Source organism: Nelusetta ayraudi, unplaced genomic scaffold, assembly GCF_046127955.1.
Source record: "Nelusetta ayraudi isolate G7.1 ecotype Tasmania unplaced genomic scaffold, CSIRO-AGI_Nayr_v1 ptg000017l, whole genome shotgun sequence".
Taxonomy (NCBI): domain Eukaryota; kingdom Metazoa; phylum Chordata; class Actinopteri; order Tetraodontiformes; family Monacanthidae; genus Nelusetta; species Nelusetta ayraudi.
This window is the reverse complement of record NW_027466067.1, coordinates 8403792-8425089: the sequence shown is the minus strand read 5'-3', so window position 1 is coordinate 8425089 and position 21298 is coordinate 8403792. Positions and strand designations below refer to the sequence as shown.

General features: G+C 46.4%; 1 protein-coding gene across 1 annotated transcript; it reads left to right on the top strand.

Annotated features, from left to right (window-relative positions):
- Positions 1–415: 415 nt before the first annotated feature.
- LOC142887515 (CTTNBP2 N-terminal-like protein) lies at positions 416–19068 on the top strand. Its single transcript, XM_076025223.1, has 7 exons — positions 416–552; positions 4559–4663; positions 14270–14503; positions 15527–15634; positions 16087–16275; positions 16478–16648; positions 17495–19068. Exons 1-7 carry the CDS (start codon positions 514–516, stop codon positions 18320–18322), a joined length of 1674 nt encoding a protein of 557 aa, XP_075881338.1. The 5' UTR covers positions 416–513; the 3' UTR covers positions 18323–19068.
- Positions 19069–21298: the final 2230 nt, after the last annotated feature.

Genomic DNA, 21298 nt, shown 5'->3' with positions numbered 1-21298 from the left:
TGATCTCCCAAAACCAACTGTCATATTTTACTTTAACCACTCGTTTGATGATCACCCTCCTATATTTTGACTTTATATAGTGTATTGTTGTAAAGAACTCTAACGTATTAATTGATTTGATTTTTTTTGATTAGAATACTTTATTTCGATCATGTAAATTATAACAAAAAAAAAACAACTAAAAGAAAAAATAAAACAGTTAAAAACAAAACAAACAAACATGGTGGCATGAGTACATAAACAGTCTATTGAGCGCATTCGAATGTCAGTACAACTAGGATCAACTGAATAAAAAATTAAATTAAATTAAAAATTAAAAATTAAAAAAAAAAAAAAGCCAAGTAGTGAATCGTTCGCTCGAAGTTTCTTCCTCGGGTGCGCGCGCTCCCGCGATAAGCGATTCTTTTGCGGGAGCGCGGAACTCGTCATAACACCACCAGTGTCCAGCGTTACGCTGCGTCGGAATCGGAGCAAATCAAGTGAAACGAGTCTTCCGACAGTGGAGAAAAGTTAATGCTGGACTTTTTAAAGAGTTCGCAGGGACACATGAAGGTAAGCGAGTACGAGCCGAACGTGGTGCTGTGTCTGTTGTCAAGTTAGAAGTGACTGCGTAGCTCGTTTTTCGGCAACATTTTCTATTTTTTTCCCCGTTCGCAAAGAGGGGCAAGGATGCGCGAGCTAATGTAGAGCAGCCTCGAAGGCCGTTAAAACCGTGTCCTCTGAGGGTGAAAGCAGTCGAAAGGTAGTTTTTGCTCTAAGAAAGCCAGTGGTTGAACGTTAGCAGCATGTGTGAGAAGAGAAAAGCCACAGCGGCGGCGTGGTCTCTCGCAAAGTTAGTTTGCATCATGGCCAGTAACGGTGTGAGGCAGGCACAGCGGTTAGGTGAAGTGGCCTGGCACACACACACACACACACACACACACACACACACACACACACACACACACACACACACACACACACACACACACAGAATCCAATTCAGAGTCCAGACATGCTGCATCTGCAGAGGGTCCTGATAAGAAGCAGCAGGAACTGGAGGTTTTTGTGTCTCATCAGCAGGGACCCTCTGTTCACATGGACAAAGAGTTGTGTTACAGTTCCTGGTGTGTGTGTGTCACCAACTCCCATTCCCACCGGTAGAAGCAGCTGGATAGAGGATGTGAGTGAAGACGGCAAGACTCAGAGACTCGAACAATAAAAAGAAAAGCCCACCGAATTCCACCCAAGCACTTTGCTGTGACGTCACACAAGCGGGTCAAGTTTGTAAGACCGTCTTCAGCGGTGGATTTGGTTTGTTGTTTAGATGTGAAGGGCTTTGCTTTTCAGTAGCCGTGAGAGTCAAACTCTGTGACTCACACCACCCCCCACCACTCAGTGGAGTGTGTGTGTGTGTGTGTTTTTTTCCAGTATGTGTTTAATAAGTTTTACAGTGTTGCAGATGGGGCACATGGCTGACCGAGCTTAAAATAAACATGGATCAAGGGATTATGGATGCGTGGCTTTTCCAATCGGATGTGAGGCCACTGTGAACGGTGGGAATATTTATGTTTCCCATACTATTGCTGTCAGCGTGGCCTCACCCTCACAACTGCATAGTACTTACGGGCCAATCGTTTGGGCCAACACAATTGAAGGCCGGACACAACAGCGTGCACTCTTGTGCTTCTCTCTCTCTCTCTCTCTCTCTCTCTCTCTCTCTCTCCCTCTCTCTCTCTCTCTCTCTCTCTCTCTCTCTCTCTCTCTCTCTCTCTCTCTCGAGATTACAGGAGCCTGTGAAATTAGCGAGCACGCCTGTAAAAGTCCGGGGAGGTGTGCAGGCTGTAGTTTAATTAGCGTTTTAACCCTGCGGTTAGGCCGCAGACCATGAGGGCTGGTAAGAGCAAGAGCTCCGAACACACGGCTCTGTTGTGAAGGGACATTGCTGCTGAGGCTGAGTTTTTTAGGATGGACCAAAACCTGGACACAACTATGTGCCTTGTGTGCACTCACAAGTGTCCCAGTGTGTTGACTTGAAGTCATGAGAAATTCTGTGCCGACAGATGTCATAAATATGTTATAAATAAATTTTAAAAAGTTGGCGTAACGGTATGATTTCTGCCAGAGTTTAGTTTTTTTGTTGTTTTTAATTTAATATTGCCTTTTGGACAAAGTGAATACATCATCAGTTAGATTGATATCAACCAGTGTTAGCAGCCTCTGTTCTATTTGTTAATTTTTTTTTTTTTTGATTAGGTGAACTTTCAGAATGTTAAATTTCTTGTTGGAAAGTTCAAATTAAGGACTTGAGCAAATGTTTCGGACATAAATAGAGACATAAAAAGACTCTCACCTTCTTTCAGTTCATTGAATGCAAGTGGTGATGATCAAATATGTCGTACATATATGGACCATTTCCACTATTGGCATTGTACATGTCGGTTTTTGGTGTAAAACAAAGTTTTCATCCTGGTGCAAACCTGTGGTGAATGCACTGAGCATCCTCTCTGAATGATGAGAAAGGAAACGATAAGAAATGATCATACGCAGTTGAATACAGCTCATACTTCAATAGACAGCGATTATTGGAAAAACGACTGTGTCAGCTGTGCTTTAAGCGTGATATACGACTGCTGAGCACAAGCTTAAGCAAAGTGAATATTGTGTGATATGTCCACGGTGGCCAAGAATCAAGCCGTGAATCTTAAAAAAAAAAAACAAAAGGCCATGACACGCATCCCTGTTTGGACATCACACTGAGTTAACTTGTTCGGCCGAGCTGTCACAGCAGCGGCTGCAGGCTCTCAGCCGCTGTTATTGACAGTGTGTCAGAGATATTTCAGCCTCGAGCCTCAAAGGCCGGTGGCTCCCGTCTCTTCTTATGCAACCGGTGCTCCTGAAGACCGGTCCTCCACCCCCACCCCCCCACACCCTCAACTTCCACCCCACCTCTTCCTCCTCTCCACCCCCTTCCAGATGACTTCATTGTGTGGAAAGTCGTGGCTACAAAAAATGCTCCGAGAGTGAAGCCTGGGCCTGTTGAATCGATCCTAGCTCAGGTGTGCAGGATTACGATCTGCTGAGAAGCAGCAAAAGGTTTTGGTTTTTTTCTTCTTCTTCTTCTTTTCTGCTGCACTTCTTGAAGAACCGGTGCGATGATTCAGTTCCGGCTTGTACCTTCGCTACCCCAAGGTGCACTTGCATCTCGACACATCTGTCAGGAGGATCCGCGTCCGACAAAATAACGCTCAGTGTAAGAACAGCAGGAGCTTTGATCGTATTTCAAAGAGCGACATGTCTGCGTTAATGTGTCCAGAGCGCGCCTCCATGCTTGAGATGTGGGCACCGCGCGGCTTGTGAGCACAGCCGACGCAGCTGTGAGATTACAGCGCACACAAAACTACAAAGAGACCACATCACATCGGTATTACAGAAATAAAAGGCGGCGGTGTTTTCTCGGTGCGCCTTTCGCGAATCGAAACAAAACAAATGGATCGCATAAAATCCGCCCGCGCTCGGCTTGAACTGGGAAACGATACGAAGGTCATCCGTGAGTCTTTATTTTCAGCTGATTTGTTGCAAGAAGCTGCTCTCTGCTATTTAATGGCCATCACAGCCGTGTCGTGAAGCCTTGTTTGCGTCAAATCAAGGAGGGGAAGAAAAACAAAAACCAACTCTGCAAAGTGTTTCAGTCCTCAAGTGTTCTTTTCAAATTGCTCTGCTGTTGAAGGCAGCATTTTATTCAAAACAACCTGCCTGACTCGTGTTCAACTACCCACAGGTTGCTTGGACGGCAGCAGGGCGGATACGCAGGTCGCGTCGAGCATCACATATATAAGATGGAATTCTACATGCTAACGGTTGCTAAGACGATCTGCCAGGGCTTTCTGCAGTCGCGTTTGAAGCTCGGCGGCTCCGACTGTACGAGCTGTCACGCGTCTCGCCCGGCGCGTGCGCCGAAATTCCCGAAGCCTTTTGCCGCTCTGCCCAGGAAATATGGAAGCGAACACCTATTTCTGAGAAGGAAGTGGTTACGCATGCGCATATGATCGGAAGATAATCGCTCAGTCTGAAAAGGGAGTCGCGCGCAACTGCACCCCTCTCCCTTGTTGACATAGCGGGGAAGTCTCGGCTCTCTGAAAACTCAGCTGTGCAAATACAATAAGTCGCTACGATGAAGAAACGCAGAGAGAAAAAAAAAAATACAGGACCCTAAAGAAACACGTTTTTAGCCATCGTTGCTATTTTGCTGACGCTAATCAACCCGCTAAAAGGTCTGCATGACCGGCCTACTCTGCTCAGTGCACTGCAGAGGGGAACAACAGCGCTCTACATGTGTAATACAACAAAATAAACATCTCTCCAAAATGTCTTCTTCTGCATTTCTTTCATTTGTCTCAGAATTAAATTCAACTTTGCAGTAACCTCTCATATGGTCAGATGCACAATGTTAAGTAAAAATCTCAGACTAGAAAAAATAAATCCTGCCCTGTGCTCTTCGAGAAATACAACATTGAGCAAAAAAATATATCTACATATATTCTTGTTAATTCTCTCATTTCCCCCCCCCCCTTTCCAGTCCAAGTTCAGCATGGAGAGTCTGACCAAGCCGGAGTTGTTGATGCTCTTCAGCATCCTGGAGGGAGAGCTTGAAGCCCGGGACCTGGTCATAGATGCTCTAAAGGTACTGAAAGTGTCTCCAATTACTATCATTTTCATGCCTCTGTGCGTGGCAGTTCATCTTTTTTTACTGTCCGCCACCTTCCTGGGACCATAGACAAAGCCGTTTTCAGACATAAAACAGCGCTTTGCCACCAGAAAGCGGATCTTCCTGACCCATTGTAGCCTTTGCCACAACATTACACACTTCTTTTTTTAGTTTGCATGAGAGCCTCCACTGCCCGGTCACTTCTGACAAGCGCGGCTATTCCTGTCGCGCAAAACAAAAATGGTTGACAGCAGAGTAGCAGAATCTGGTGCAGTGGTGGTTTGGGAGGTTTCCCATGTGACCATTGAGACTTTCTTTCTTTCTTTTCTCCGGTCTGGCAATACCCAGGCACACATCAATCTCCCGTTGACCAAGGCCGCAGATCTTTGCGAAGCCGTCGACTTTCACATGTCACGAGATGCCACCTGTACAAACCGCCGCGCCAGCCAGCTTCGACTACGGCTTCCTGGTGTTTGTCTTCACTTCAGACAAACTTGTACCGATTGATCTTTCTTGCGTTTTGAGACGTTTCATTTCACCCACAGACCGGAGGCGATCGACTTCCCAAACCAGATTAATGAATCTAATGGAAAAACTGTAGAAACAAGTGGACCTTCAGCTTTGCATCAGTACTGCTACATATATTAGCCCTTTTCTGGACAGTTACATCAGCAAACTCCACACATTCAGTGGGAATTCAACGGTATTAATTGAAGGCTGTCCATCAAAAAGCTTGGTCAGTTACTCAGAATCACAATCCTCTTCATTCCAACCCTTCTCTCTATTCATCCGAGCTGTTTGCCACACAGGCCAGCAAATGTTAGTCTTTTACTTACGCATTCTGCAGGAGAACAGAGACTTAAGAGGTTCCCAAGGTTCTTGCACAACTGGCTGTGGTGCAATCCTTTAGTCAGACCTCCTCAATCCACGCACAGCCACTGAGTTTCCAAAGTTCTTAGAATAACATGTTTTTTTTCTGAACAAGTTTAGTATTTATCATCATACATTCATATTGATCTTATCGAGAATGGGATTTATTTAGGCATATGTTCTTTGTATGCAGTTGATCATAATGTAAGAGATATACTCTTTGTTAGCTTAGCATCTAATTGTCATTAATCAAAAGCCCCAAAGTCAAAACACTTCTCTTCGCTTAGTTTTTAATCTTTGCCATTGTGGCAGTTTAGCTTCGTATGAATTTTTGTGAAAGTATGTTCGCGATAAGGTCCAAAGATCATAAATTGAGATTAAACCCTAATAAGACTGCTGAGAGCAGTCATTTCCTGCTGGAATGAAAAAAACAACAAAGTCCTGTGTCTGAGAAGCTAATGTCTCTCTGCATTGTCCCAATTTGCTCCGAGCGAACCAGACTCCGAGAGGGGGAAAAAAAACACTTTCTAGACTGTCTTGTCCACCTCTTCGAAATTTTGAAATGACCAGACGCATACCAGTGAACTCAAAAAATAAACTCCATTAGAACTTGTCTCTCACTCAAGCTGTTTTTTTTTTTTTTTTTTTAAAAGAAGAAAAAAAGCTGTTTGGACAACATAAAAGATCTCAAATGTTTTAGATTTGTGAGTGACCAAGGCTGAATCGCTCTGTCTGCCCAAAGTGCGTTCTTGTCCTGTCTAAAACGAAAATGTCTGTGCTTAGAAGAAAAAAAAAAAAATTCAACAAATTCATTCATTTTCCATACCCGCTTAGTCCCGAGCTCAGGGTCACGGTGGGTCTGCTGGAGCCTTTCCCAGCTGTCGTAGGGGGAAGGCGGGGTGACACCCTGGACAAGTCAATTCAACAAATATGAAATGCAAATACGAGGAAGGGAGGCGGGATCACACACATTAGCCAAATGGAACCAGCTTCGCCGTTAGAGATGAAGGACTCCCCAGATGTGTGATAAGCGATGAATGAACGTTTTAATTACGATGCTTGATGCAAGAAAAGTTCATCTTGCCCACCAGGTTCCCCAAATCTGGTGGATTCATTCCATGCATTCAAACAACCATTGTAGCCATATGTAAAAAAAACAAACAAACAACAACTTGGAAGGTGATTGACTGCCTGCCAGATTTTCTTACCGCCCAGTTGAGCCAGTTGGATACGGTAACAGAGGTTTATTAACGGCGTGACTGGGCGACGCTAAACTGCGGCACTTTCTTTTCTCGTGACGGTCGAAGTGGAGCTGTTTTTTTTTATTTTGTTATTATTTAACACCAGGAAAACACTCGGCAACAAGCTTGGCAAGATGGATGTGTGGAATTTGAGACTTGAATATACAAATGCCTCGCGAGGTATAAACCAGAGGTTCTCAACGAATGGAGTCTCAGGACCCACATTGTTTTTTCCTTACCATGAAGTTGCGACCCAAATCTATTCCACAAAAATAAAACACCAGCCCACTTTCCATCATGTTTAGTAAGTACCAAGCAAATTCTTGGAAATCATTTAATTGAATTGTGTGTCCTGCAAAATAAAGGTCAAGTTTTAAAATCCCTTTTCAAAAAAAAAAATTGGGGGGTAGAACTGCCCTCAAAGCCGTGACCCAATCAAAACAGCCCCACAACCCACTTTTGGGTCGCGACCCACCAGTTGAGAAACGCTGCTATTAACCACCACCACCTCAAACCCTCCTTCACCTCCACATTAAAAGCCATTAAAATCCTTTTCACCGGTACTTCACTGAGGAGCTCCTGTACCGGAGCGGCCGCTCCAGCCAGCGAGCGACGGAGCAGATGTCTGCGAGGCACCGCTCTCTCGCTCAATGTTCACGTGTTGTGTCTAGACCACATTCCTGCATCTCCTCGGGGATCTGGCCATCTAAGGCAAGAGGAGTTACAGCACACCGGGCGCCTGGTGACTCAATGTAAACAAGAGGAGGGGAGGGTGGGGGAATAAACACGGTGCCTTGACTAGCTGCTCGGGAGGGAGGGGAGGGGAGGGGGTGGAGGTGGAGGCGGGGGCGGCGGGTGGTGGTGGTGGTGGGGGTCCGAGCTCCTCCACCGCCGGCGCAGACTGTTAACCCATTCACGTCTGAGATCGCATCAGCGTCGGCTCCCTCCCAGTTTAAACGAAGGGTGTAATCACCCACCTGACCCGAAGCAAACAGCCTGCAGTCAAAAGCACGTGTTGGGTTTTCCCAGGCAGCGTTTGTGTCTTCGCATCGGTCGACCGTTCCCTCACAGCCTCCGTGTTGCCGCGAAGGAATCAGCGTGGTGGAATCTTTGCGAATACAGATTGTTATCGGCCAAACGATGCGGCTCCTTCCATTTCTTCGCTGGATTTGAATCCGTTGACTTTAAGTCGGTCTGTATCGTTGTGTTCATTACAGGGGTTAGTTGATCAGTTAAAATTTACTATTGGCCACAGTGAAGGTGGCAAACGGCAAAGCGCGGCAAGCTAACATCCCGCCACTTGCTAACAGGGGCTTGTAAGTTGTGTATTCGGCCGAAGGGAAGTTTCTGCATGTTGGCTTGGTGTGCAGAAAACCACAGTCGCTGCAGAAGTAGAGTCCAGTCATTATCAGGCTCATGTGTCACGTCACCGCTACGCTAAGTGTCATGGGACATGTGTTCACACACTTCTTTTGTCACAGTGGCAATAACACAAGTTTGCCTTCAGTCCTTTCAATCTTCATACCTTCGTCTGTTCTGGTTAAACGAATGTGAGCAGGCAAGTTTTCCATGTGAGGTCTCAGTATTCTTATTTGTTTGCGATTCTAATTTGTGTGTGTGTGTGTGTGTGTGTGTGTGTGTGTGTGTGTGTGTGTGCGTGTGTGTTTCGGGGTGGTCTATATTTAATTATGCAGAACCATCACTGGCATTCTCACACTATCCCCTGCATTTTTTTGACCCTCGTGACTCACCAGTGCAGCTGCTCACGATGTGGCTCTGCGAGGGAAGTCAGTTTCGTCTCTGGCAGCGGCTCTCTTTTGGCAAAAACAAAGAACCCCGCAGTCCGTCCAATAGTCCATTTGCTTTGGAGAGAAACATATGATTCTCTATTTTGAGTGAAAGGGAGACTGGCGTGCGGAAATGAGCCCCTAATTAACGTCTGAGGTCGACTGGAATTCTAAACGGATGGAAGCTCTGTGTCAGATGTTTACCTTGCGTGCACTGTCACACCAAACAAGGGTGCACCGATCAAATAGCCGGGTGCTGGCCTAGTAACCGCGGCCTTCTTTTACATTTCGTCCAAGGTTCTCGTCTTCACTGAGGAACGACAGTTTAATTCAACCTCGAGTTGAGTGTGTTATACTGTCAGTCTGGAATGTCCGGGATGAGTTGCCATGCTTTCTGGTTCCCATTCCAAAATTTGATAAATGTGGGTGGGCGCTGCTACACACATGGAAAATTAATTTCGTTAAAACACAATCGGACCGCCTCTTAATTAGCTTCAGCTTTCTTGTCGGCATCCGCTTCGACCTGCTCTGCAAACCAAGAGGCCACCTGCACGGACTCTGCATGCTCTTCTCTCTGTAAAAAAAAAAAAAAAAAAGGCGGCCCGGTTGCTTGTTTAGATTAAACAGATGCAGAAAATGAGCAGACAGCAAAGTAAACAAATAGACTGCTTTGTTTGCAGAAGCCCTCCTTAAATTGAATTTTTAATTGCAGCTGTTTTTTGCGACGTGCTTCTTGACCGCCTTTGTGAGTTGCTCTGTTTTTGCACTGCCACCACACACTCATTATCGTTTTCTGACTTGCATGTTAAGTGTCGAGGCTGAAGGGCCGTCGAGTTCTAATGCGCTGAGCATAAGGCTCGAACTGTCCCTTGAGGACGCGCTCGAGCATGTGGAGTATTTAAGTTGCTCTAAAATATGCAGGAGTGCCGGCCGGCCGGCCAAGGAGTTCGTACATATATCACCTGCATGCAGTACGAGACGGACGGCGTCGCCAGCGCAGCAGTATTGAAAGGGTCCAGGCATGTGTCAGCTAAAGGATGAGCTGGATTCGGGCGAGCGGAGCCGCCGCACACAGTGAAGTCAGCCAGGCTGCCAAGAGGAGCGGCCCGGCTGAGATAACGTGAATGAAAAGGAGCTAGCGTGCGATCTGCCGCCGACCTTGCTGCAAGGATTTGTGGGTATTGTGCATGTATGATATGATGAAATAAAAGAAAAAAAAAGGGGGCGGGGGCGCTGAAGTGGATATGGGTCGTGTATTATGAAATGCATTTCCTGCTAACTCTTTTTTTTCACTTCCTTCACCGTCGTCCTGCTGGAGGACTGAGGAAGAAGCGAACAGCTTCTTTGCAAGTATCCTTGGTGTGCGTGAAGGATGGCACGAGAGCGGAGGAGGCTGCGCCTGACGGAGGAATACAAAGTCCAGTCATTCATATTATTGAGCTGGAGGAACGGGCGCAGCGCGAGTGAAAGGCGGGTTGAGATAAAGAAGTTTCACTGAAGAAGTTCCTCTGAAGCACGACTTGAACAACCACAATAGGGTCTTCTGCTGTTTTGTATTCCAAAAAAAAGAAGAAAAAAAAAGAGCCTCCCCGCCGTTGTCATAACGGCTGCAGATTTATGCGTTATTGCTGTTGATTGGTCGGTGCACTTCCAGCCTTGTAATCATGGAGTCATGTAGCCTGCGGCAGAATACTGACGGTGTAAGTTTGCTGCAATCTCACACGATCAAAGTGACACATCAGAGCGGACGATCGCTGACGGGAAGTGGGACGGACGGCCGGGGGGTGGGGGGTGGGGATGTGTGTGTGTGTGTGTGTGTGAGGGAGGGGGGGGGGGTATAGTCTGGAGACAGGAGTTGACTTTGAAGATTCTCTTGTAGAAACTGGATGTCCAGGAAAAAAAAAAAACAAACTTAAAAATCCATCTCTAAATCCAAACTGCTGCTCATATTCCGTCGTAGGCTTCTGGTATGCATCGCACGCATGCTGGAGGCACATCTGCTTTGCGTTAGCACGGAGGACTAACGCATGTGCCAAGTTACTACAGTGTTGCACAGCTGCTTTTCTATGAAGGAAAATAAAGACCAAATCAAATATATAAATGCTCAATCGGAGCATTTCTGTAAAACTGGAAGCAAATCTTGAACCAGCGTCCAAAAATTTAGTTTTAAAAGATGAAAAGAAAATGTGCCACACAAAGGTTTTAAGGCGACCTAAAGCGTTGTTACATCACGGGGCGGCTCGACGTGGCAACAGGAAGAAGCAGAGGCAAACAAAACCTGCGGAAGAATAAAAAGGGGCCGTCATTTGGCTTTTAAGTTTTCATTTTCCTTGTATTGGCCATGAGGAACGCTGCTCTTAAGACCGAGACAAAATAATGCATGAAGCATAACGTGTGCAGGGGTGGCATTACAAGTACAACAGCTTGTGCTGTGAAGGTAAGAGGGGCAACGTGAGCTGAATGTTCACTACATTAAAACATTTTGCACATTGACTCATCTATATTTATCTATATCTATTATTCGCCTGTGATATGCAGTGTGACAAAGCATGGCGAGAGGTAATGATCAAACACTCCGGGAGTTGATGATTTGGATTCATCGAGGTATTATATTAATACGTGAGAACGATTTTGCACGGCACCAGCTGCTGAAGTTCTGGAGGCTTTGAAAGGAGACCGGGTCCGTTTGTTCCGCACACACCGTCTTCCTGAGGCGTTCAGGGGCTCGAGGATATCGTCCACTTTTTAGAGGCATATTTGAATTCTCCCGAGCTCCCTGCATTTTCCTGTTTCTCGCCCCACCACACTGTTTGATCCACCTTCGGGATCTCAGCGGACCGGATCAAGTAACTACAGCAGAGTCTGGCGGCTTTGCCCTTCTCCTCTTTTTGCCATTTGCCACTGTTGTTAAAGACGGCGATCGCTGTGTCTGGAATCTGTTATCACACAGAAGTTGAACAGGTTCTCTGTTATAAAGTCTATTTTGTACTTGTGCTTGTTTCAGATATGTTGTGGTTTCTCTTTCCTCGGAAAAAAGACTCACTTGCGGCCCCCGACACATTTTTGTTAAGCTGATTGTTGACATGGTAAAAGCCAAATCCAGTTCACACTTTGACTCTGTCAATACTATCCGCCCCGTAGGGTATAATTGGGCCTTGTCAAGCCTGTTTTATTTCCCCAAATTCCATTTTCTTTTCTTTTTTCTAGCCTTTTACACATTTTAACCATTGCAGACAGTTTCTAGTCAAGAGTTTGTCGACAGGATTCGCAGGACAACATTTCAGCTGAGGCGCAAAAGTCATTGAGGAACAGTTTGGCTTCGCATTTTGAGTTCATTTATGAACTAGATAGGGTTTCGCTTACACTGCTTTGCTGACTTCTTAAATGCTATTTCAGTTGTACTGGAGTATTTGTGAAGCGATGCATAGAACAGTCAGATCCCACATATTCTATGTTTCGCAGTAGAGCCTGCAGTTCGGTCTACGTAAATCATAGGATTAGAAGGATTACGGTTAGCATAAGCGTTTGTTTGTTTGGGAACGTTTGGGAAAATCAAAGTACTGCCTGTCAGATCCAGTGCCAAGTGAAGGCTTACCCACTGAGTTTGGAGAATGAGAAGAGGAAAAGTTGGGCAGGTGCCCACTGCCCAGGTAAAGCCAACGCAGTCTGAAGCCATGTAGCACAGGTAAGACAAAGGTATACCGCAGCATAACTCTGCTCAGCCAAGCATACATTACACATTACTGTATTCAGTCGGCCGTTGACGGCTAAATCAGGCCTTGTAGGTCAGGCCACACTTTTGATGACACGTAATGCTCCTCCAGTAATCTTGTTAATCTTTGGGAGCTCTGTCCTAACCCTGCGACGGTAGGATACCGTTCTCTAATCTCCTGATCCTCTTTGTTGAAACCCCTTGGAGACACTCTGCCAACTCCCCCACCTGTGTCACATATTCGAGAACCAACATCATTTTACAGATCGCCTCGCAGCCCTTGTCCCTTCCTTTGTGAAAGTCCCACCATTCAGGGCCTGGTGCAGAGCAACTATCTTGTTGAAGATGAAGGAAACACATCTGTTGCTCCTTCCTGCTGTTTCTTCTTGCTCCCCATCTTTGATCTGCTCCTCTTGTACTACACAGATATGACAGACACTCTTTCAAGTGCACATGGAGCACCCAAACATGAGAGACCTGTAAGATTCTTTGTCGAAATGATCAAATTATTCTTTAAATTGTAGAGCTGTTTAAGAAATCTCTAAATTATGTTTTTAGGTAGACTTTGACCATTTATATAGAACCACTACAGAGCTCTTAATTTCCATACTACTTACTGAAGAAATTCTTGACTCACACATACAAAAAACCCATTCATGTAAATCCAACGCTTCAAACAAGACTTAGAAGGGGAAAAAAACAAAGGCTCCATCTTCCGCTCAAATCAAAGCAGCTCGTTTTTTTCCTTGTCTTCAACTAATGCATTGAACCAATTTTCATTATTTATTTTTTTTGCCAATGCGTGTGTTGGCCTTTAGAGTCAAATTACCTGAACAGTTTGCGTGCTCCATGCTGAAGCATACTGATGAGAGCTTTAGAGTGGATGTGCAAGTTGTGAAAATAGTTCAAGTGGGTGGGAAAAAAAATCCTCAAAGAAAGAGAATTTATTTACCTTTGACTATTACTCAACCTTGAATCAAGAGTAGTCCTTGTGCTGAAGCACACTTTCTAGTTTTCCCTTATTTCTTTTGATGGACAATACTGTCTTAAATCACGTTCCCGACTGGTTTGCCATTAAATTGTAAGAGCATCGACTGGCACTCTTACCAGAACGTGCCTCAGCAGTACAGGAACCAACGTTAGCGCCTTTTGCAGAGCTACAAGAAGCTGTCTGTCTGAAAGAAGAGAGCCTGGATAGGTGTGTTGTCATGAGAGGTTGCTAGGCATGCAACCAAGGTTGGAGTTTTATGCCAGGACAGCTGGGGGCGCTGTGTCAACGGCAGAAGTGTCATTCCCCCGTTTACAGTTAAGTCAGTGAAAAGGATCATTTTGATTAATTTGGTTAATGACGAAAAATATTGTGTTGCTTTCAGGGACGACAACAATTGCCTTCTAATTACCTTCTACTTTGCAAAGAATGCTATTGGCGTCCATATGCAGCATGTTATTTCATTATTTTCCACCCTCAGTGTGATTCTCTGCAGATCACACTTTCATTAATTAAGCACAAAAACGCAGGTTCGTCATGAGCCGTCCTTGACATCGGCACAAACTCTTTAGAATTGGAGGTTTCCCACATTTGAAGCTACTCTCCCCACTCCACCACCACATTGCTTAAGACAACCAATGGCAGCTCAGTTAAAATGCATTACCGTCTGCGCCGCCACCGCTTTCTCGCCCAGTTCCCAAGGAAGTCATTAAGGCAAGTGCAGCGAGGGTAGCAGTGTCATGGACAACTGGCCATGAAAAATGTATTATTCCTGGCTTGCACTGTTTCCCCCAGCTCATTACGGAGCCATTCAAAGGAGAGAAATGTTGCGCTGAGATGGATGATTTTTTTTTCTGGGAGTGAGTGCCACAAGTGGGACTGTTTTTTGTTTTGTTTTTTTATCTTGCCATTCAGAACAGTTTGCTCGTAATAGGTGGCACTTTAAGTTGATCAACAAGTCATCTCCTACCCCCCTGTCATCAGTCCCAGCGTAAAGAGCTGTTCATCCAGGAGCGCTACGGCCGCTACAACCTCAGCGACCCCTTCCTGGCCCTGCAGAGAGACAGCGAGGCCGTCGGAGACCAGAACAAGGATCAGGCCTGTTCCTCCCCCGCCTCCAACCCTCTGGTGGTTCTCAAACTGGTGGTGAGCCACTGCAGGAGGATGCAGGAGAAGATGTTGGCCCAGCTGGCCGCAGCGGAGAGCAGGCACAGGAGGGTGGGTGTAAAATTTCATCGCTCTGTTCACTCATTGCGAAGATTCATTACATAGTTCGTCATTCAATGCATTGATTGTTTTTGCAGTGTTCTATCAGAATATTAAAAAAAAAAAAAAGAAAAGAAAAGAAAAAGAAATGAAGACTTCCAGTGTCGAGATACAAGGTTACTGATCCATGAAGAAGTATGTGATCAGAGTTCCACTGCAAGTTATTGCAGTTATTAAGTTATTTAATAATTGTTAGGATAACCTGCAAACCTGTCCATATTCTACACATTGCTTTTTTAAAAAAAGTTTGAACTTGAAATAACATTTTTTTTTTTAAATTTTTGCAAACGAGTAGCAAATTATTTGAATGTACTAAGCAGAGTTTGTGTTGTTGGTTGCGGCTGCCATTGAGTGACTATGCGTGATTACGATGTTTTACTGCCTTAACAATAACATAATTATATACATTTTCTCTATATTAGGGGTTTAAAAGCCTGAAATGATGTGTATGTAAAATGTAATTGAAGTCTTTGTATTTGGACCTAAATAAAGAAAGAAAGAAAGACAAGAAAAGAAAAGAATGAAAACTGGCCCAGTTTATACTTACCAGTTTAACTCAACTAGCTAAAACCCTATTTGTTTCGTTTACAATAATACAGATTATTACAGATTTTTATTTATTTATTTATTTATTTTTTATCACTGTCTTGATTATTGTGGCAAATAATGATTTCCACTGCCTCTTGCGAAACGAGCCGACACGAAGCCCTCCGTCATTTGAGGCTTTTTTTTTTTTTTTTTTTTAAGACTGTAATTTTCTGGTCAGGCGCCGCTGAACACCACCCCCATTTAGACGAGCCCTCGTTGTTGTTGTTGCCGCCGCCGCCGCTTAGGATAACTGCCATCAGCGCTTTTTGCTCACAGCGCAGTAATCATACCGCACCGAGCCGGCGTCAATTGCCTCTAACCTCGCAACACAGCGAGCTGACGATGCGCCGTTCCCGACTCTGTGTCTCCCCTCGGCGGTGGCTGCAGGTAATAGCAGATCTGGAGGAGGAGAAGAGGAGGCACGCCGAGGACACGGCGGAGGGGGATGACGTCACCTACATCCTGGAGAAGGAGAAGGAGCGTCTGCAGCAACAGGTCGGCGCTGCTGAATGATTTGAATTCCGGGTCCAAGTTCTCCAGTGAGCAAAAATTGAAAAAAGTATTCACCTTCTATACTGACGTAAAAGTATGGATACTCTTGAAAGTACTGAGTCAACTCCTTTACTCAAGTAAAAGTAAGAAATTACAGGTACTGACATTTACTTAAGCAAAAACAAAAAAAGTACAAATTATTTTTCTTTTTTTGTAATTAATGAAAGAATACATTCAATACGTTTGTTTTAAGTATTCAGATTTTTACTTAAGTACAGACTTTGAATACTTTTGCCCCCTCTGCTATGAAGCCCACTTCATTACACTGGAGAAAATAGTGGAGGATTTGCATCACAGCCAGGGACGATGGCCAGCAGCAGCCTCTTGAATTGACCTCCCGGGGAGCTGCAGGTTGTTCACTCCTTCCAAACACTTTTTTTTTTTTCTGGCCTCAGCTGGAGTTTGAGCGAAGCCAAGTCCGCCGCCTGGAGAAAGAGCAGCGGCGGCTCACCGACCAGCTGGAGGAAGAGCGGGCGCAGTACAAACAGCTCTCCTGCGCCCTGGCCAAGGAGTGCAAGTGGGCCAGCGCCCGGGCCCTGGAGGAGGGCCACCGGCTGGCCGAGCTGAGCCGCAAACTGGACAAGGTAGCGCCGCCAGGCGGGCGATGGAAACTCTCTCTCTCTCTCTCTCTCTCTCTCTCTCTCTCTCTCTCTCTCTCTCTCTCTCTCTCTCTCTCTCTCTCACACTCTCTCTCTCTCTCTCTCACTCTCTCTCTCTCTTTCTTTCCCCATTCTCTCTCCCTTTCCCTCTGTGTCGTGGAATGAACCTGCTTGGTGTGTGTCACAGGAGAAGGAGAGCTGCCAGGCCCTGGCCAGGGAGCTGGAGGAGGAGAGGAGGCGAGCGCTGAGGATGGAGGCCAGGGTGGAGGAGCAGCTGGCCGAGTTCGACACGGAGCGAGAGCAGCTCCGCTCGCGCCTGAAGAAGGAGGAGGCTCACTGCTGCCAGCTGCAGCAGCAGGTCAGAACCCCCCCCCCCCCCCACCCTTCTCCACTCTGAGCTGAACAAGTGACACACAAACGGGCTCATGTTCTGTAATACCTGTAGCCGCTGCATCCGTGACCCGAGCTGCACCCTGCACATCACAACCTATTGAAATAAGCAGTAAGGAACTGCCAGCAAGCACTCTGACCCTCAGAACACTTGCTTCTCCCTGTCAGCACACGGCCAATAGACTGATGAGAGCGGACCCTGAAGTCCATTCTCTCTTCTCCACATAAAGTTAACAAAACTGAAAATTTGTTTCGCTGCTGTGTAAATCAAAAAACTTCCTATAATGCAATTGTAGTGACCAGTCCGACACGCTACCGAAGTTGTGACTAAAACAAATCGATAGTTATAAGGTGCATTGATTTAATTCAAAATACCTTTTTTTCTTTTTTTTAACGGAGCTTGTGATAAACCTTTAACTGCAAAAAAAAAAGCATCAGATGCCATAATTAACTCCACCCTAAAACACCTGTTGCCACCTTCGGCCGGCACCACATGATACTGCACTGACCTCTGGTGGCTCGGAGGAAAACAACCCTCAAAATGAAGTGAGTCAGTGGCTCTTGCGGTCCAAACCCGAATGACAGCGAATCTGCTTTTCTGTGTCTAACTGGCACACAGATTGAGTGATTGACAAGCGAGAACAAAGTTAAAGTAAAAAAAATAGCTATCATTTTTTTGGATGCGCTGCACCTGTGGTGTTTTCTCCTCAAGCTGTGCGACCCAACCACACGTCCACAGGCCGACCTGTGCGTCACTAGAATACACTTACTCTTCGTTTTTGTGGTCAATCTGAACTTCCTATCTCGCGTTCAGGTGGAAGAGCTGAACAGAAAGCTGGAAGAGGTGAGCGCCAAGAGAGACCCAAAGGGGGCGCCAGAGCGGGAGTGGGCCACGAAGGTCAGCAGTCTGACCGTGGAGGACGTGGAGGACGTGGAGGACGCGCAGCCCAACGGCCGTCACAGTCCGACGGAGACCAACGGCCACGAAGGGAAGAGCTGCCCGCAGAACGGGGAGGACCTCCCCCCGCCGTCCCCCTGCACCTCCCCCCTCCTCACCAAACGCCCGGCGGGCGGCTACCAGTCGCCCTACCAGGCCGGGATCAACCAGCGCTTCCACGCCGCCCGCCACAAGTTCCAGGGTAGCAACAACCCCGAAGCCGACGCCCAGCCTCCGGCCGCGGCCGCCGCCGCCCCGCAGCCGCCGAAGGAGGCATCTCCAGCGCCCCCCACGGGCGGCGGCCCCCCAACAGAAGGCTCACCGGTCAAGCAGATGGCCCGCAGCACGGTCACCCAGGTGCTGTCCCGCTTCACCACCGCCATGCAGACGGCCGCCGCCCGGGCCGCCCAGAACAATTCGCCCTTCGGCACGGACTACCGCAGCCTGGCGGCCCCCCCGGCCCAGGGCTCGGCCCAGGGCTCGGCCCCGGGCATAGCCAGGGCAACGGCCGCCAGGTCCCCCACCGTCCCCAGGGCGGACAGGGGCCACCCCCCGCCCATCCCGCCCAAGAAGCCCGGCCTGGCGCAGGCCCCCGCCTCCCCGGCCACGACGCCCAGGTCCGGCGGCCACCACCCGGGCAGCTGCGGCCTCACGTCCGGCCAGGACGCCGTCAAAGAGCTGGACATGGTGGTCTCGTCCAATTAGACGAGCCGTGGCTGAACTGCTCTCACGTCGAGCAGAGTGTTCAACCTGCGGCCCGTGGCGAGGACGAACACGCTGGTTTCGCTTTTGTACATGACAGGATTTCATATCCTTGTAAAACAAAGGTCTTAAAAACACTGTTGTATTTATTAGTTGTTGTTTTTATATATATATATGTTCTATGTTACAGCCACAGGTGTTCATTTGTGCCAACCCTGCGTGTTGGACACACCTTCATTTTACAAACTATGTGTCCTACTCATGTTGACAGTCTCATCACATGAACAACATCATCAAATTCTGTTACTTTTTGCAGCACGTTTCTGACCAAATGTAACAGTGGCGTATTTTATGTTGCGTTGTCTTATTTCAGTGTGTCACGCACACAGCTGTCGGTCTAATATTAAAAAAGTATAACTCGTGTAACAAAAAAAAAGCATTATTGTATCATAGTTTACACCTTGCAGAGTCGAACCAATGTAAACCGACCTTTGTCCATGCAGTACTTTTTATATGTTCTATTAATTATTCCGCAGATTCTGAGTATTTTCAGGTGCCGTTGGAAAGTGTATATCGGAATAGGAAACTATTTGTGCCATGCCTCTTGACATTTATTTAAAAATCCTTAATAAAGCACAAATACGTCAGTGTCAACGCAGCTGCTGTGTCTCTCCAGGCTTCTCTTCCACTTTATATTATTAGTACAGCCTCAGCTGAAAACGGCAGATTTAATAAACTAATCTCAAAGAGCCTTGTGTTAATCTCTCAATTTTTTACGGCCACATGACAATCACATGCTCCAAAAACTCTGAGCTTCCTAATGTGTGAAAGCTCCATTAAATGGACAAAATGTGCTGGGACTGAATTTGTTTGCACATAACAATTTAACACTATTGTGTTTTTAAAGTGTATCTCCAAAGTATGTCCACCAGAGGGCAGTACTTCATAAATTCTCCAAGAAGCCATCAATGACGGATCTCTGAAGTACAATTTCTTTGGCAGGTGTGAGCCACGATCCTTTAACTAGTTGTTTTATTTTAACCAGAAATCATGATAGAGATGCAACAGTAATGTAACAGTAACCGGCTCAGGTCGACAAACTGGGCGGGTCACAGTCACCAGCCCTCAATCTGCAGGCAACCACAGAGCAAGAAAAACCTCAACAATAAATTGGAAGCAGGACTTAGTTCAAACATACACTTGTAGCATTTTCCACTATTTTGTTTCAATTGCAGAGTAGATCCCCCCCCTTAACTTCATGGGTTGAATTCGTTCATAAGACCTGAATTTTTTTCAAATCTTTGCACTCTTTTATATTCACACTTTGGCCTAAAGAGGTGAAATATTAACAGAGCAAAGTTTCATTCGAGCAATTGCCTCCACCCAAATTAGATGTTTAATATGTGTGTGTGTGTGTGTGTGTGTGTGTGTGTGTGTGTGCCTCTCTCAACGTGATTTATTGGTTATTTTTCTTTGAAAACTAAACAAACGTGTGCTGCGAAACGGCACGTCGTGTGTTCGCCGCGCACGCGACGCCCGCGTCGACGCGTACACGATTGAGACGACAGACGCTGGAGGTCAAGGAGGGAGCGCGTAAACTGTCATGAGGCAAAACCAGAAAATTTACAGCCATTCCCCCGTTTTAGACCCGCTGAACATCAGCGACGCCCGGCCGTCAATGTTCCAGTCCGAGTGGGTGACGACTGCTGCCGCGGCGCTTTTCCTATACGTCGTAAATTACGACGTAGTCTGAACCTCCCGCCCAATTTGCACCACGTTTTTGGCGTAATTTAATTCATACGCAGGTATACGCCGTATAACCACTAGAAAGGGTTCCGAATTACCGTACAACTACTAAAAAATGCGCAAAGACAGGTATTAGTGAGTTGTTGTTTTTTTTTGACCCGACGTTAATTTGTGTGTTTGACTATGAGAACGCTTCATGTTCTGATCTGTTTGAGAGTCAGCCATTGCTTTAGTGCTGCTTCAGACAATTCATTCACACACACACACACACACACACACACACACACACACACACACACACACATTTTAACAAATGCGTCTTGTGGCTGCTGTTCGTCAGTAAGTTAAAGTCCAGCTGTACATTATTGTTAAGTGTTGCTTACAATAAATTTTCACGTAGACAATACATAATCAGTCTATCATGACCTCATGTATGTGTGGGTACAGACTTAATGCATTACTAAGCATGATGGTAGTTCTTGTTTTGTGATGTGATGAAGTAGCTGCTGCCGGACAGATGTGTATGAGGCTAAGGGGGTGGGGGGGATCAGAGTGTACCCACTAGAATACACTAGACTACACCAATGGTCGTAATCACCAGCGCGATGGCTCCGTGAGCTCCACGGCTCCTTTTTATTCTCCTTTCACTCTCTACTTCTTCCTGTCATTCGCTCCTCTGCATCCAAATTTAGCCAAGGCCATGAGATGTGCCTAGAATAGGAGCCCCCCCACCCGAGCGCAGAGCCCCTTGAAGAGCACAGCTGGAGCGAGCATGAAGCAGTGACGACGGTGGGCGAGGGAGGGCCAGGCGGCCTGCGTTATCGTCACCTGCTGCCTGTAAAGCAATTTGTAACGGAGTTGTCACAGTAAAATCCATCGCTCGTCTCGCGGTAGGAGGCAGGGCCGAACATATGTATGTCTGTATGAATGTGAGTATGTGCAGCGCGGCTCGGACATCCGCATTTGGCTCAAGTGAAGGACAGACAGGCCGATACAGGAAGCGGAGCGGACCGACCTGTGAAACACTTTGCTGTGGTGACAGGTGGACACTGTGCCGTGCTTTTTATTAATTCGGGAGCCGAAAAAAATCCTGACAACATTTCTATTTTCCCGCTTCATTGTGTTTGATAGACAAAGCAGCCTTCAGCAATTCTGAAATTTACACTGCTAGTAGATTCTACAGAATGCGTTCCATCGCTAAAATTTCCATCCCAAAGTCCTGCTCATCCATGT

Bases quoted from the DNA above. Each gene is read 5' to 3' on its own strand.
- LOC142887515 (XM_076025223.1), top strand. From the start codon at position 514: ATGCTGGACTTTTTAAAGAGTTCGCAGGGACACATGAAG. The intron at 4,664-14,269 runs GTACTGAAAGTG...CCCTGTCATCAG, and splicing joins TGGTCATAGATGCTCTAAAG to TCCCAGCGTAAAGAGCTGTT. The intron at 14,504-15,526 runs GTGGGTGTAAAA...CGGTGGCTGCAG, and splicing joins CGGAGAGCAGGCACAGGAGG to GTAATAGCAGATCTGGAGGA.